We start from the raw sequence: 15,604 nt of genomic DNA on the forward strand, positions 1-15,604 counted from the left end.
AGTTCACACTACATGATTTTTTGCTCCTATTTTTCCCCTTACAACAATCTTAGACCTTTGGTCTTTCTAAGATTGTGTGGTGTGTTACGGTAGGTCATCGTTGCCGCTCCGATCTAAATCAGTGGTTTTCCCCGACTGGGAGCTTTAACGCAGCCTGTTAAATGTGACAGGTAGCCAATCAGAAAGCGCGGATTCTCCTCCCTGCTTTCTGAGGGGAAATTACGTCGGGGAATCCCAAACAGCTGAAACGGCGCAACCCGAAGTCCAGCGGACATTGGAGATGATACGTGGAAACAACATTAATGTTTATTCAACATGCAAAGAATATAGAAATGACAAGGGGAGGAGTTGGAGCGAAATTGCTACCGCAGTTGATAAACCCGGTAACTTTTCAGCTGTTCTTCGTTAACGTGACGTAAATAGGTTCTAATGATTTTCATTCAGTCAGGACTTTACGCTGACATTAGCCACATGCATTGCAGGTAGATTGTAGTAAAGCATTGATTAATGCCTGGTTTTAAAATTAGTTAACTGGACTTGTAGCCATTATTTTGTGCCCATTGTTGGACACCACACGGCAGGACCGAACCCGATCGAACCGTTATACCCAGGATTTCTGCCGGGTAATGTGTGGTCTGTCAGGTTTTAAAAATGGGCAGCTCTAAGATCGTGTAGTGTGCGCTGGGCTTTTCACTGAGGAAATGAGGAAGGGAGGAGTCGGTGGAGAGCACCGGAGTTGAGCCTTTTTTCATTCGGTGTCATTAACAGAAAGAGAAAAAGGCCGGAAGAGACGATAATGCCGATAATTGAAATGACGTCGATAGTTTTAATTTATCGTACGATTAATCGATTTATCGTTTATCGCGACAGGCCTATAATTATATATTATTAAATAAATAGCAGAAAACATCCTGTTGGCTGTAGGTGGTCCTAAACATTTTAATAAAAAAATAAAACCATAATGGATCTGACCTCGGTATCCGTCTGGTTCTGGTCACTTTGCATCCCAGCTCTGCTGTTGGAGCGTTTGCAATTGGCTCTGACCCGAGTGACGGGGCTGGGCGTGCTGACGGTGCTACTATTTTCTGATTGGCTGGTGCTGCTGCTTCCGCTGCTTATGGTGTGAGAAGATGAGGGCGATGAAGATGAGTGGCTGCTGGGCTGGACCTGCAGACTGGAGACAGGGAGGAAGGACAAGTCTTTCAGCAACAGTTCTGACTCCAGTTCAGGTTGCCTTCAGAAATCATTGTCTCACTTTGACGTGCGAAGCTGCCTGTACATCCTCTCTCTGTGTCGGACCAGAACTGGCCCACTGAAGTCACGGCGGGTCCCAAGATGGCCGCCTGCTGCCCCCCTCAGCCTCAGCTTCTCCATCTTCCTCAGCAGAGTGGTGCACTTCTTCCTTGGTGGTTTTTCTCTGAAGCACACCTCTGCTTCCAGATTTACAGTGGACGACCCTCCGTTGGGGGATGGAGGTCCGCTGTAGGACGTGTCCAGCGATGGCGTTCTGTTGGCAGAGGAGCTGCGGGAGGAGCTCCGGCTCGTTGAGACCAGTTCCTTGTGAGCGTCGTGGCGCTCGCTGTCTGTGAGGACAGAACAGACGTCCTGATGGTCATCGGGCGTCTCCTCGGAGGAGTTCATGCGCAGCCACTGTTGGGTTCTCTTGTCATAGGTCCAGTTCGGGCTGATGGCGCAATAGTCCTCCTCTTCCCAGACTTCTCCCTGTAGAAAAACAGACAGCTCATTCTTTGCTTCTAGCATCCAAAACATATTTTAGCTGCTTTCTTCCTCTAGGTTTCAGTTTTGCTTCCAACACTCACCCTGTGTTTGGATCTCCAAAGTTCCAGCTTGATTTCCATGCACTTATTTAAGGTCATCAGCCGCCTGCAAGCAACAGAAGAATAATGGCTTACTGGATGAGCTGCACAAAGTATTCAGTCCATGGTTGTCACCAACCACAGACTGGAGTTTGATCAAATCGGAATAAAAATGGCTGGTGTGAATACACTCTTAAATTGTCAGACCAATAAAAACAGGAATTCTTATAAAATAAATGGATGATTTTTTTACCTGCATAGTGAATCGAGAGAATCTTTATCCAGGAAGCCGTGATCCTCTTTCGCAGCCTCAGTATCGATGGGGAACCTGCAGTCTGACATACAAACAACAACAAAAGGTCACCTGAGTGGAAAACTGAATATTACCCTCACGTTAAAGCACAGGTCCAGATTTACCTTTAAATAACTGAACATACTGAGGGAAGCCAGCGGCTCGCAGCCAATCACAGGCCTCCTTGGCTTCAATCTCTGCAAACACAAAGCAAATAGATTAATTAGAGGCTAAACTAAATATTTGCTCTCAATCAGTCTGCTGGATGTTTGTTGTTGGTATTTAGAATGGAGACAAAGTAACTGAATATTTATCTACCCCTTAAAAGAAGACACTGTGATACCTGCTGAGAGGTAAAACAGAGTCTCCTCTTTACCTGAGACTGATTATGTGGTTATTAGGGCTGCAAATTTTATTTTAATAAATGGGTAATTCTATCAAATATTAGGATGATTAATCAGTTATTTGGGAAAAAACTGTCAGAGTCTGTAGATTTTTCATGTAACCGTTAAGCCTTTTTTATACAATATTAGAAATACATTAAAAGGAATAATTAAATTACCTTTAACTGACATTTAAATTAGAAAATAAAGATTTTATTGCCTAAAATGTAATACCATAGCAATCCTTTAGTGAATCATTGATCATTTGTAGATTACTTGAGTAATTTTTGCACTAACCAATTAATAATTAAACAGCAAAAGGTGCGTAATAAATTTTATTTATTGCAGAATTTGAACCATGTGAAGCTAAAACTTTATTATTTATTATTCTCATGACTATGAGTTTAGTAAACAGACTCAGTTTAGTAAACTCATAGTTAGAATATTTCACTTTTTCATTAATATTCAGGTCAGTTTTAGTTAAAACCTGAAAATTAGCCTTTCTTCCTTTTTCACAAAACTACATTTAATTCTAAGATATAAAATAATAAAATCTTGTTTATTATTTTGTGAAAGCATCGTAAATAAGTTGACTCAAAGTTAGCTGTTTTCTGAATGAGAAGAACAACCAAAACCAATTCTATTTTTCTTCACGCAAAACAAATGCACCACATGGAAATACAACTAACAACCATCCTCTAATGAGGACAGAGGATAAAAAGGTCGACACCTGAAGAACGGAAAAGTTTAAACAGAAAAGATATTCCCCTGTTAGCTTTAAGTGCTCAGGAGGTTTTTACCAGGTCTTTTAATCTATTTGTTGCTCTCCCTGAAATATTAAACCTGCTGTTCAAAGAGAGGAAAAAGCCAAGGGCAGTTCTTGTTTTTCATATTCAGACAGCATGAAATACAGCAGATATTAGTTCTTAGCAGAGAAAACCAGCATTTTCCGTGTTAAAATTTGTTCCTCAAACTCTTGAGTTTGGCTGAGCAATATGACTTAAAAATAAAATCTCAGATTTTTCAAATATCAGAACCCGTTTTAATCGATTTTTTTTAACCTTTTTTTAAAAAACAAAAACCTGGAAATGACAAAAAACATTAAATACTTTTAAAAATGGCTTCTATCATGCCTTCTGTGAGCCATGTATCATAATATCAGGCCCATTCCAGGCTTCAAAAATGATGTGAATATATAGAAATACAGTATAGTCCTACTGTAACACAATTTTACAGGAATTTAAAAAAATTACAATGAAGTCATTTTAATGGGGAAAAAGCCTCCAGTTATTGAGATCTGACGTAACCAGCTCAGTTTGTGGTTCTTTCTTTGAAACAGACTCAGTTGTTTACACCATCTTTTCAAAGTCTTGCTGCTGATAGTAATTTGATGCTGATGTGGTAAAAATTTAATTTTTCCTTATCCTAAAACTGACACCAAAATATAACTTCACAAAGATGTTAGACATTACAAAGAAATGTCTAAAAAATGTTCTCACTTCTGGCATTTAGCAAATAGACATAAATTTGGTAAGAGAAGTTTGGTCTGATTTAAAAGTCAGTGAGAAAAACAAATGCTTGTCTTTTTATTATCTTTAAATATCTGGTTTAAACTGTAAATTATACTTTCCAAATTTAGACTTTTAATCAAACATTAGATTGCCCTGTATTACAAAACTGTACTGTTTCAATATCAAGCACTTTCAAGGACTTTGGTAGTGATTGATTTCTGTGCAAACTGTACAAAACCTGTGAGATGATCTGCTATTTACTTCCACATTTTCTAGGTTAGCAAATTAAACTTTTGAACACTTAGTCCCAAGTCTGTTTATCCCTGAAGATTTAAAAGACTTATAATTATATGTTCAAATTTTAATTAAATCAGCCCATTTAATAACTGTGTGTTGGCTAACCAGGTCTTAGCCACAACATCAGAGCAACCAGACGAGTCTCCCGTGATTTATTAGAATTTAAGCCCTAGGAAAGAAACAACTTTGAATAATAAAACAAGTCTCTGTAGGTAGAAACTCATTTCAGTGAAATAATTAACAAACAATGGATTAAAAAAGGACACAAATATTCCCTGAGAACCAAGCAGGTAATGAGGAGCAAGTTTCTGGATTTAGAAATATCCCTAATCCACGTCTGACCCAATTAGTGACGAACACAACATTCAAGACAGTCAGAAACAACAATGGCCGTTTCTCCTCAGTTTGGTGAAAAACCTCAACACTCTCTCTGCTCCGCGTTTATGTAAGCGATGGTATCTACCAAGCCTCTTCCCCCTTTCAAACAACTTTGTCTCTGAGGAAGTTGTGATTCAGTCCCTCTGGATGCCAGATAAGAGATATGGCCGCCCGATAAGGACAGCTCCGCCCGGCCGCAGCAGGAAGCTGAACGCCGTGTGTGGAAACAGAAATGGCGGGCGGCGGGGTTACGTGCGCAATGGGGCGTTTTTATAGCACATTTCAGCAACAAGGCAACACAAAGTGCTTCACTTAAAACAGGCTCCTATATCTTGCTGAAAAGCTCTTGGTAAATTAGTTTAGTCTTATTTCAAGTGCACTAAGATATTTGCACAGGAAACTAAAAAAAATACCTGGTAATATTTGTGTTTTTGCAGTGCAGCCTCACTGGGAGTAAACCAAGATAGTTAAAGAAGCAGCTTGTAAATAAAAGAAAATGACAAATTATATGACTCATACCATAATATCATGGCTAGAAATAAGATGTGTTGTGTTTAAGCTAGAAATCCTTATTTTTAATGATTGACCTCAATTTATGCACTTTATTTTAGGAGAACCAAGTTTATCTGACTATATATAAAATCTAAAATCTATTCAACACTTTCCACAACTTAAAATGTTTCTTTTCTTAAACAGAGACATGAATGTACTGAATTACAAATTTATTTGATAATGCCTCACCAGTACAACATTATTAAATACACCACTAGCTTCACAAGCTTGGTCAAATATGTAAAAACAACACAACTTTAATTTGGCAAAAAAGTAGATTTACTACCTTGGTCAAACATGTAAAAGTAATCTGCAATAAACTTCCTTTCACATGGTTCAGAAAATGCAATTAGGAACCCTAAATGTAATGTAAAATAATAAACTGTGACATCGCTCAGAGCACGAAGCATAGAATTAGACTGAACAGATCTATGGATCTGAACAGTCACAAACACCCAATCTACAATTTTTTTCGATATTCAGACAGATAAGGATATTAATATCGGATCGTTGCATCTCTATATTAAATTTAAAGTCTTAAAAATAATTTAAGTTTATAAATTGTAAAACTATATGGAAGGTATTTAGACCTGTTTCCATTTCCTCTCCTCCTGCTTTTATTTTGCACCTGCAAACAAACCGTTTAGTATCCAAATACAAACCATTTTGTATGTGGTCACACTGCAAAAACACAAAATCCTACATCTTTGTAGGATTTTGTGTTTTTGCAGTGTGACCACATACAAAATGGTTTGTATTTGAAAAAAGTGCTCTATTTTATAGGAATGCAAACAGATTGATGTTTTTGTAATAATATCCATAGTAATAGCTAATAAAAGATAGAATAGAACATTTAAAATGTAAACATCTGATCATGTGTTCAATTTAAAACATTCAAACACAATCTTATACTGTAGCATCACAGTCATCAAAAACATTACACACAAGGTGTAAATAATAAGATAAAGGAACTATTTTCTGTCTTGCACTCTCTGTGGTGCTTAGCTTTTAATGATGTTTTGCTGTTAGGGAGAAAATCAATAAATCTGGCATATTTAACAACAGTCTGAGGTGCAATGACTGCATGTCCTAAACTGGACATGTTCTGAGCTCCATAGGCCCAATCCCAGAGATGTTTCGTTCCTGAAGCACCAAACAAGGTTTTCCTCCTCCTTTTAAACGGTTTCTATGAATGTACTATTTTAGTCCAGTCTGTCTGGAACTGAAGTTGTTATAATGAGTCACGACAGATGAGAGGGTGAGTTACTGAACTCCGTGAGTCACCAAGACAGGATAAAAATAAAAATCATCCACTTGTTACAGATAAAACTGTAATGCTTTCAAACAAGCTTAAGACTTTCTTAGATAACTGAGACTAGATCAGAAAGGATGTTGTGTTCATTACATAGAGAAAACAAACAAGGATTTTAAAAAAATCCCCGTCTGGGTCAACTTTTACGGAAGGTTAATGAAAGCTTCTTTGAAAGAAAAGAGGAGCTACAGGAGGTTATGTAGAATATTGACTGTTATTTAAATGATGTGCCAAATGATCGCGTCCCTCGCTGTAATTAATTACCTCAGAGTGAAGCAATTAAACTCTAACCTAAAGAAAAGCATGACTACAAAAGACTGGAAACGTATTAACACCAGCTCGGACATTCTTCACTGTAAACCTCAACCTCAATAAATAAAGCTGGAGTATGGGAAGGTGCAAAGAAAACTTCACAGAAAATCACAGCAAAAATGTTTTCTGTTCATCATTCCATTCAAAACATATGAACTCGATCGCAGCGAGCCTTTATTAGCTGTACTTAAGTCATTAAAATAATGGGAACGCAAGATTACTGCTCATTTCTACGACCTGACCAACAAAGTAACTTTTTCTAAATGCTTCAAGATGACAGTTCAACCAAATCTGAAGACACTTCTAAATATTTGTTCAACTTTTGCTTTCGTATTTCCTATTGAAAAGTTTTCATACATCAATACACGGGTGAGTGTAAATCCTGAAACTTTAATAAAGCAAACATTATGGATTAAATAAATTTGTCTTAAAAGCAGAGAAGGGATTGCTGCTACTGCTAGTGGTTTTCCTATATTTGTTGTACAGTTGTGTCTCAATTACTGCTCTGTGTCTGTTGTTTTTTCAGCAATTGGCATGTTTTAGAGTTTGTATAATTTAGTTAACGAGTATTCAATTACCAAATTAGTTGACGATTATTTGAATAATTGATTAATTGTTTCAGGCCTAGTTTTGATTTTGTTTCATTACAGAACCCACACACGTTCTTCTCGCCTCTCCCTCAGCTGGCGGGTTTCGCCAGATTAGCTCATAGTCATTCCTGAACACTGTTGCCCTCTGTTGCTAACAACACTGTCAGCCCTGAACTTGTGCGCCAGCAGAAAGACAACTTTCCTTAGTTTGGATAAACGTACTCCAGTTACTGGGAAACTATTTGTAGGGATAGCAGCGGCTTTTTATAGAAACATATCAGACAATCTAGAAAGCAGCTACTGAATAAAGGTATCAGAAGTCAAAGCAAAGCTAAAGTATATCAAGATTAAATTTCCTTGATTTAATTGTTAATTTTAACTGATTTTTGTCTTTAGGTATTAAATGATTGTTTCTCTCTACTGGTGATCTTAAAAGCTGAGTTTGGTGTAACATCTGGATCACCTGAATGAATGAACTTCTGCCTCCACTATCATTGCAACCAAGTCTAAAAATCGTACACTTCCCTTTGATAAGGGCAGTCAATGCTCGATCTACAAAAATCAACCCTTCATTTGACTAAAATTAGCCATTTCTAAGCAAAGAAGCTGGAAAATCCTCAGAGAGTTTGGTCATTGTTGTTATTTCAAGTGTACTAAAATATTTGCACTAGAAACTAAAAAAAAACTTTTGGTGATTTGGTATTTTTGCAATGATTAGGCAAAACCGACCCTCATGATGCTGCCACCCCCAGACATCACAGTCTGGGGTGCCAGACTGTGATGTCTGTGGTACTGTGATGATTATTGATGATTATTACGACCAAACACTTCCACTGTAGTAAAATTCCACGGTGTGCATTTGTAAACTGCAATCTGACTTTTCAACTTTCTTTTGGAGTTGTGGCTTCTTCCTTACTGAGCGGCCTTTCAGCCCTAGTCAGTACCGGAGACATTTCACTGTGGAAAGTGACTCTGTTTTACCGGCTTCAGCCAGAATTTAGTTAGCAACACCTGTTAGGACATCACTGCTGTCCATCATATAGAAGAAAAACAGGCCCACAGCAACATGGATCCTCCACCATACTAAGTATGTGCTTCCATCTTGAAATTGGACCATTCCTAACTTGTGTTTTTACAATAAGGACATAAAAATTACAACATCAGTGTCTCTGTATGTGATACAAACCAAGACTTGGAACATTTTTGACCTTTGTATATAATAGTTTCCATTATGTAAGCAATAAAAAACTAAACTATGCAGAAAATGGAGAGTTATTCATTTTCTAAGCCGTTGTATGCTAATGATTTGTCATTTACACAAGTGATTATTCTGTCCTTATTGGACCTCAGTCTTTCTCACTAATTAGTTTCATTTTCTTTGAGTAGCAGAAAATTATAAAGCTTAGCTTCTGCTAAGCTGGATAACTAATAAATATTTGTTTTCCTTTGGCTGTGATAAAACCTGAAACATCCAGGGACGCCTCTTCATCGTGACAAAACATTTTATGGTTTGCAGGGTATATGCCAGGATTTATTAGGCTGTATTTTCCTCTCAGATACTTCCAAGTAATAACTACTTTCTTTGGACCATCTGTTATGATGATAATGTACCTAAAACTTCAGCTCTTCATCTGGGTGTTTAATGAACTGCATGTGCTTTTTAATAGAATAGCTTGTTGCTCATTAACTATTAAGGTGAAAAAAAAGTCCTCTGTTGGTCTGACAATACTTTTAAATGAATTATGATTAATTTAACTTTGAAGATGGATGAGGCAATATTTTTTCTGAGACGACTTGCTGGACCTTGTTTTAGGAAACTTTATACATCCACTGGGTAATTTAGATTTTACTGTAGATAGGGAATTTTTTTACTGTTATAACTCTCTATAAAAGGCCCTAATATGTTTTCACAGAAAAGCTTTCATCCAGTCTTTATTGTTCATGACTGATTTAAAGGTGACCTATTATACTTTCTTGAACAGGTTAGGACAGACTATAAAAAACATGTTTATGACATTTTCTGCACAAAATCATTCCTAGAAAATGAATGATTTTCAGCCTGGTCAGTTTTGACTTTTAGAGCTCCTTTCAGAGTGAACTGTTTAACCACACTCCCTAACTTTCACATTACAGCCACACATGACAACGGCTTCAAACAGATGTGCAATTATATAACCATACCTCTTTGAAAAGCAAAAGTGAAGTTTGATGCAAAACCAACAGGGATGCAGCAAGTGGTTTCTGGATAGAAAGCCAACAAGAAAACACTTGTCTTTTCCAGCAGCCATTGTACAGCGCATACAGCGGTAACAGCAGCTATGCTGGAGCTCAGTTTGGGTTGCAAGGTAACAGCGCAGCGGCCATTGATCATTAGGTTTTCCTAACACAAAAAAAGAAATTTTTGCCGAATAAACAGCCTTTTTTAGTACTTGGACTATTTTTAGAAGCAGTGAATCCAAATGAAAGTACAAAAATGTGTAAAAAGTGAATTTTGTAACAATCCTCCTTTCATACAAAAAAGCCCCGAAGCTATTCCTAAGATAAACAACTAGTTTGGCAAATTTGAATTTATTGCTTGTCTAATCCAGACAGTGGCAAAATTATACATACAGATTTACGCATTCATTCAAAGTGCCAAAGGTTTTAGAGCATCCTACGTTCACAAGGACTATGAACTGACACTTTTCTGCCGTTTGTCGCTTTCCATATGTCGATCCCGTTCTAAGGAAACAAGAGCGGAGGAGTAACTCAATGACTTTTTGTTATCCAGTTTCTTTGATAGAAAGAAAAAGACAAAAACAAACAAGCATGCAACTGGAAATGATTTTGAAAAACGTATTTTAATTTATCATGAGACTAAATAATTAATTATTTATCACAACAATCCTACCTGAGGTTGGTAATTCCTGTGAATACTGGAGGTCCACTGTACCTGTTTTTTATGGAAGGTAAACTTCCACAACATTGGCCATCATAATAAACATTCCATGTTAAAACGCCAATGTGCTCCAGAACCTGCATTTCCAATGACCATATAATTACGAAATTTGACATTTCAAAAATAAATTTGCTTAATGGAAACACAGCATAACTGCCAAATAAACCACGAGTCACAAGGTCAACAACCGGATGTTACCACTAACTACGAAGAAGACGATGACAACAGGAAGTAGTTGGAGATTCATGGCATGTCATTTTCTTTAATGACTTATCACGTGAACAAACGTATTCACATGTGATTTTAATTGCGTTCCTTATTTAATGACGACACAGCAATTGCATAATTGTGATTGTTGTGACTGGAATATTGACAAAGTTTTGCACACATTTGTAACGGAAGCGCAGCTAGTATCATTTCAATCATTTCAGATATTTACAGCAACTCATGAAGCAAAAAGCTGACCTAAAGATTCCCCCAATGAAAAAGATTCCAACCACTGGATTTAACCCTTTCATACATGAATTATGATCCTTGGTGTCAGGATTTTTTTCCAAATTGTTTTTATTTTCTTAGGGCATAAAAAATGGTAGGATTTTATTTATTTTTTTAAAATATATTTATTATTATTATTTTTTTAGGCGATCAGTTGTAATTTTCTCCAAATACAAAGTTGTTATTTGAAAAATACATCAGTAGTATTGTTCTTTAGGGGTTATCTGATGTCACAATATTTTTTTACCTGCAAGAGTCGTCTACAGTAGAAGGAGGGACTGGGTCGGTCGGCAAGCTTTTTTGTCTGTCGGCCATATTGGATTTAACAAAAATAATTTCTTGCTTTGCAGCTGATGGCCAGTAGTTGATCGTGTATTTTATGATGCATTAGTGTCCACCTCAGTGGTCTATGAGCATTTATAACATAAAAAATCATAAGAAGCACAAGAAAATGGCTTTTAGATAGCTGTCCACTGTAGTGACCACTATGCATGAAAGGGTTAAAATCATCTACAAATACAAAACAAAGTCTTCTTAAAATTAGCATTTTAAAGAAACCCACAGACATTCAGCCTGAATCCTACACTCTCACTGCCCATAAAAAACCTTTTATTCCAGCAGAGTTCAAAGCTGCAGCCTTCGTATTTCTAGGCCTACAACCTTCACACAATAACGTTCCTCACATTCTTGTGTCTCATGAATCAAAAGCCACGTTATGCCACAAATACCAATTCAAGAGTCTTACTTACATCATAAGTTTTTTAATTTAAATCAACCCTTTAAAGCTCAATCAGTTACTCGTTACAGCCAATCGTCTCCTTAATGAGGACTGTCAAGCAGTAATTAATTGTTAATTGCCATCAATGAAGCAACATAATGAAGGATTTTATGTCCTTGCATCATTCACATACTCACTTTTGATCAACATTGTCTTTTCTGAAGGAAATTCAACAGGTTTCCATGTCCAATACGAACAAAAGTCAAAGTTTATAAGACGTTAAATCCGAATAGGGAAATAAATCCAGAGATGTCAGAAACAGTACATTCCAGTTGCGCTGCTCATGTTGGGCATCATGTTAATGAAATCATTGTTGAAGATTTTCCCCTTTTCCCTACCACTCCCCTTCCTTTGGCCTGGACTGGACCATCTGAGCCCTGGGAGAGGGTTGGGAGGGGAACTTCCTAAAAATAACCAAATAGAGCCCTTCAGTGGACATGTGAGAGGTTGCCTGAGGAGACTGGGAACACTTTCAAACTGAGACATGGAGAAAAAGTGACTGGTAGGAAGGGTGAATGTGGGAGATAAAATCTGTGAAATGCTGTTGGCTTGGAGCAATTAATGAATTCCAGAGTGACTGGGATTTGGTACAGGAATGACCTCTGGTTGGGCAGAAGCTGGATGTTTTTATGTTGTCTTTTCAAAATAAACTGTCAGGGTCCATAAACAATTCCCATTTTCATGCATTTTCCCCTGTTTTCACTTCTATCATCGGTACAGATAAGGAGAGGGCAATAAATAAAGAACAATATATATCACAACAGACGTGTGATCAGTATCAACAGATAGTACTTTGACAGTATATCAAATATAGAATATTAACTAAATTCTGATCCAGAATCGCACAGCATTCTGGGGGATTTAGGCAGAGGAAAGGTTTTAGCCACTCAATGTCTAACAGCTAACTAAGCAAGGTTGGTGGCATCAACTAATTCACTCACTCTTTGGTTACTTAGCAACATTCTGCTGAGAAACAAGCAGTTCCAAGTTCCCCTCAACTTTGGTTACCAAGCAACCAACTGTTACGTAACTTGTGCAGCAGCAGTTTAAGGTTTCACAAGAAAGTCTCATAACTGTTTAAAAATAAAACTCAACGCCATGGAATGAAATTTGTGGATAAAAGAGTTTGCCAATATTTTAGATATTTGAAACAAAAAACTAATCAATAATTATCAAAATTCACAATTAGCAATGTCAACTGATATGAAATAATATCTTGATACGTTTTTCAGACTAAACACACAGATATCTGAGCTCTAGTATGAGTCAACATCAATCTGATAAAACTGAGTTGACTTAAAATGTTTCTTTTTTTTAAACAGACATAGATGTACTGAATTATAGATTTATTTTATAACTCTGTACCAGAACGGCACACTTAAGTACAGCTTCACAAGCTTTGTCAAACATGTAAAAACAACACAACTTTAATTTGTACAGTCAGTGAGTGTGATTAGAAACATAACAGCCATTGTACAATAAATAATAAAGAAAATGAAACGGACAAAAACGTAGGTTTACTACATTGATAAACATTTAAAAATAAACTGCAACAAAGCTTCTTCAAAGTGGTTCAGAAAGTAGAACTAGGAATAATACATAAAATGTAAAATAAATATAGCATGACGTCGCTCAGAGTGCAAAGCATAGAATTAGACTGAGCAGATCTGCCCGTATGCATCAGGCAAATTGTTGCAATATACAATCTAAAATTTTTATCAATGTCAAGACTGATACCGATATTAATATCGGATTGCTGCATCTTTAATATCAAGTTCAGTTTTAAAGTTTTCTAGCACCACACACGTTGGAGATAAAAACAAAACAAATTAAATGGAAATGATCAAACTCATTTTAATTTATCATGTGACTGATTGACTTATTGTTGGTGATTAATGTCTGGTGACAGTATTTTATATTCTACAACAGGGACAAGGTAAAGGTTTTGAAAAGTCTCTCTCTCACACACACGCGCACCCCCCCCCCCCCCCCCCCCCACACACACACACACACACACTACACACCAGACTGGTTCAAGAGATCACTAACAAAAATATCTCCAATTTTGATAATGTTAGTTAGCATATGAAATAGAAGCCAATATTTATTTCAAACACGCAGATCAATAACTGGTTACGCCATTAGGAATAATAAAGATTCACTACATTAAAACAATTCAAACTAATCATGTTAAGATCAATTGTCTTCATGCCCAAATTAAATGAATAAACACAATATACAAAGAAAGTTACAAAAAAATTTGTCTTTTTCTTATTTTACCAGAAATGTTCCGTCTATGTATTCTAGCAAACAGAAATTGCTTTTGTCCTGATTTAACTTCAGACAGAAAAAAAATATCTCTTTTTATTAAGTGTGTAAAAATATGTGATTTCAACTGTACATGTTTTCCAAATTTAGGCTTTAAATCAAATGTTGGTTTGCACTTTATTATTAAACTGTGCAGTTTGAATATCAAGAACTTTCAAGCACTTTACAAACCTTGAAGGCACCCAAAAGAAATTCAAGCATGTTGAAAGATTTTTAAACATCAATGCAAAAGCTGCAAGAGGTCAATGCAACGTAAGAGCTTTAAACGGACAAAATAATCCGACTTTCTGCATCTGATCCAGAGGGATGAGGTCTTCCCATTTCCTAACACAGCATTAATCCTCAAGGTTTCACCTCAACTCGGACCAAGGAACAATTTCATCAGTAACGGCCTTTCATCTGACTCGTAGGTGTCTGATTATGGGATTTTAAATGGACATACCTCCCCCTGCGAGGAGCGGAGAGCGGTCTGTGGGATGCACCACATTAACTCACAAGTGGAGGAGCAAAAAGAGGGAGTATGTAAACAATTAATGGACTTCTCTCAGCCTGCAGCATCATGGAGGGGAAAAGAGCGACAGAAAAAGAGGTTAAAACTTTCCATCTCCTCCCTGATGGGAGCTCAGAAATCTCACAAAGTTGGCTGTTTTACAAAAAAAACATGTTTAAGGAGTCATATTTTATAAGAAATATCCAAACTCGAACAGCAGGGTGTCTCTGAATAAGTTTATTCAAATGTTTACTCTCAGATTTTACATTAATAATTTATAAAAACATCTGGGATCTTCGACAGAACCAGCAGTTCAGAGAAACGTCGGGGTGAACACACAGAGCTGAGATAAAGGTTTTCATGAATAATACAGTCTTTCGCAAACATTTTGATCACAAAGTAGTGCTTAAGTGTGATGCAGTTTTTAAAAAATCAAATATTAAATTGTGTCCACCTGAGTGTAAATTTACCTCTGAAGGCACCCAAGGTTTGGCAGAGAATAAAATTAAACAAACAGAAACCAAAACCAAAAGAAAACCAAAAGAAACAGCAGACGGATCAAGGAGGAAGTTCTGGAGAAGATTAAACCAGACATATGGTTCACAAATGACATCCTTAGCTTTAAACATCTCACACAGAATCCATGAGAGGACAGATGGACAGCTGCAAACTGACAGACCTGGGAAAGAGCTGGTTAGTCAAATTTGTACCATCTGACTCATGGGTTATATTTAATGACTTACTATGGAAAATTAACTTTTTGTATGTTTTTATTCTTCCATCTCAATTGCTTCTAAAACTTGCTGCATTCTTGTTGGTTGTGCAGCAGGTTCTACTTCTGCTTTTCAAAAATGTATGACTGCATAACTGCGCATCTGTTTGCAGCCATTTTCACATGTGAGTGTAAAGTTGAGCTGGGCATGGCCAGCAGCAGCTTATTTGGATTCAAAGTGACAAGAGGTCCTAAATCAGCTCTATCTGAAAGAAGCTCTAAATAGGCAGACTATAATCTCATTATTTAGATTGATCCTAAGATTTCATTATTTAGGAAAGATCCTATCCCATCCTGCTAGAGGAAGCATAGTAGATCACCTTTAAATAAGAATCAGGTACTGGACTTTCAGAAATCCT

The 15,604-nt window shown here is 36.8% G+C and overlaps 1 protein-coding gene across 2 annotated transcripts in view; it reads right to left on the reverse strand.

Moving 5' to 3' along the window:
- Positions 1-15,604, reverse strand: part of LOC116728719 (rho GTPase-activating protein 7) — a 100,845-nt gene that overhangs the window by 23,523 nt on the left and 61,718 nt on the right. The window contains exons 1-6 of one of the 2 annotated variants that reach the window (XM_032577001.1): positions 11,793-11,978; positions 2,235-2,306; positions 2,071-2,152; positions 1,821-1,884; positions 1,256-1,722; positions 973-1,174 (exon numbers count right to left, since the gene is read on the reverse strand). In XM_032577001.1, coding sequence (XP_032432892.1) covers positions 973-1,174; positions 1,256-1,722; positions 1,821-1,884; positions 2,071-2,152; positions 2,235-2,306; positions 11,793-11,805 — 900 coding nt within the window. In that variant the 5' untranslated portion in view covers positions 11,806-11,978. Of the gene's footprint in view, positions 1-972; positions 1,175-1,255; positions 1,723-1,820; positions 1,885-2,070; positions 2,153-2,234; positions 2,307-11,792; positions 11,979-15,604 lie in introns of those variants that run through there. The other variant, XM_032577003.1, reaches the window with a different exon arrangement.

Source organism: Xiphophorus hellerii, chromosome 11 (assembly GCF_003331165.1).
Source record: "Xiphophorus hellerii strain 12219 chromosome 11, Xiphophorus_hellerii-4.1, whole genome shotgun sequence".
Lineage (NCBI taxonomy): Eukaryota > Metazoa > Chordata > Actinopteri > Cyprinodontiformes > Poeciliidae > Xiphophorus > Xiphophorus hellerii.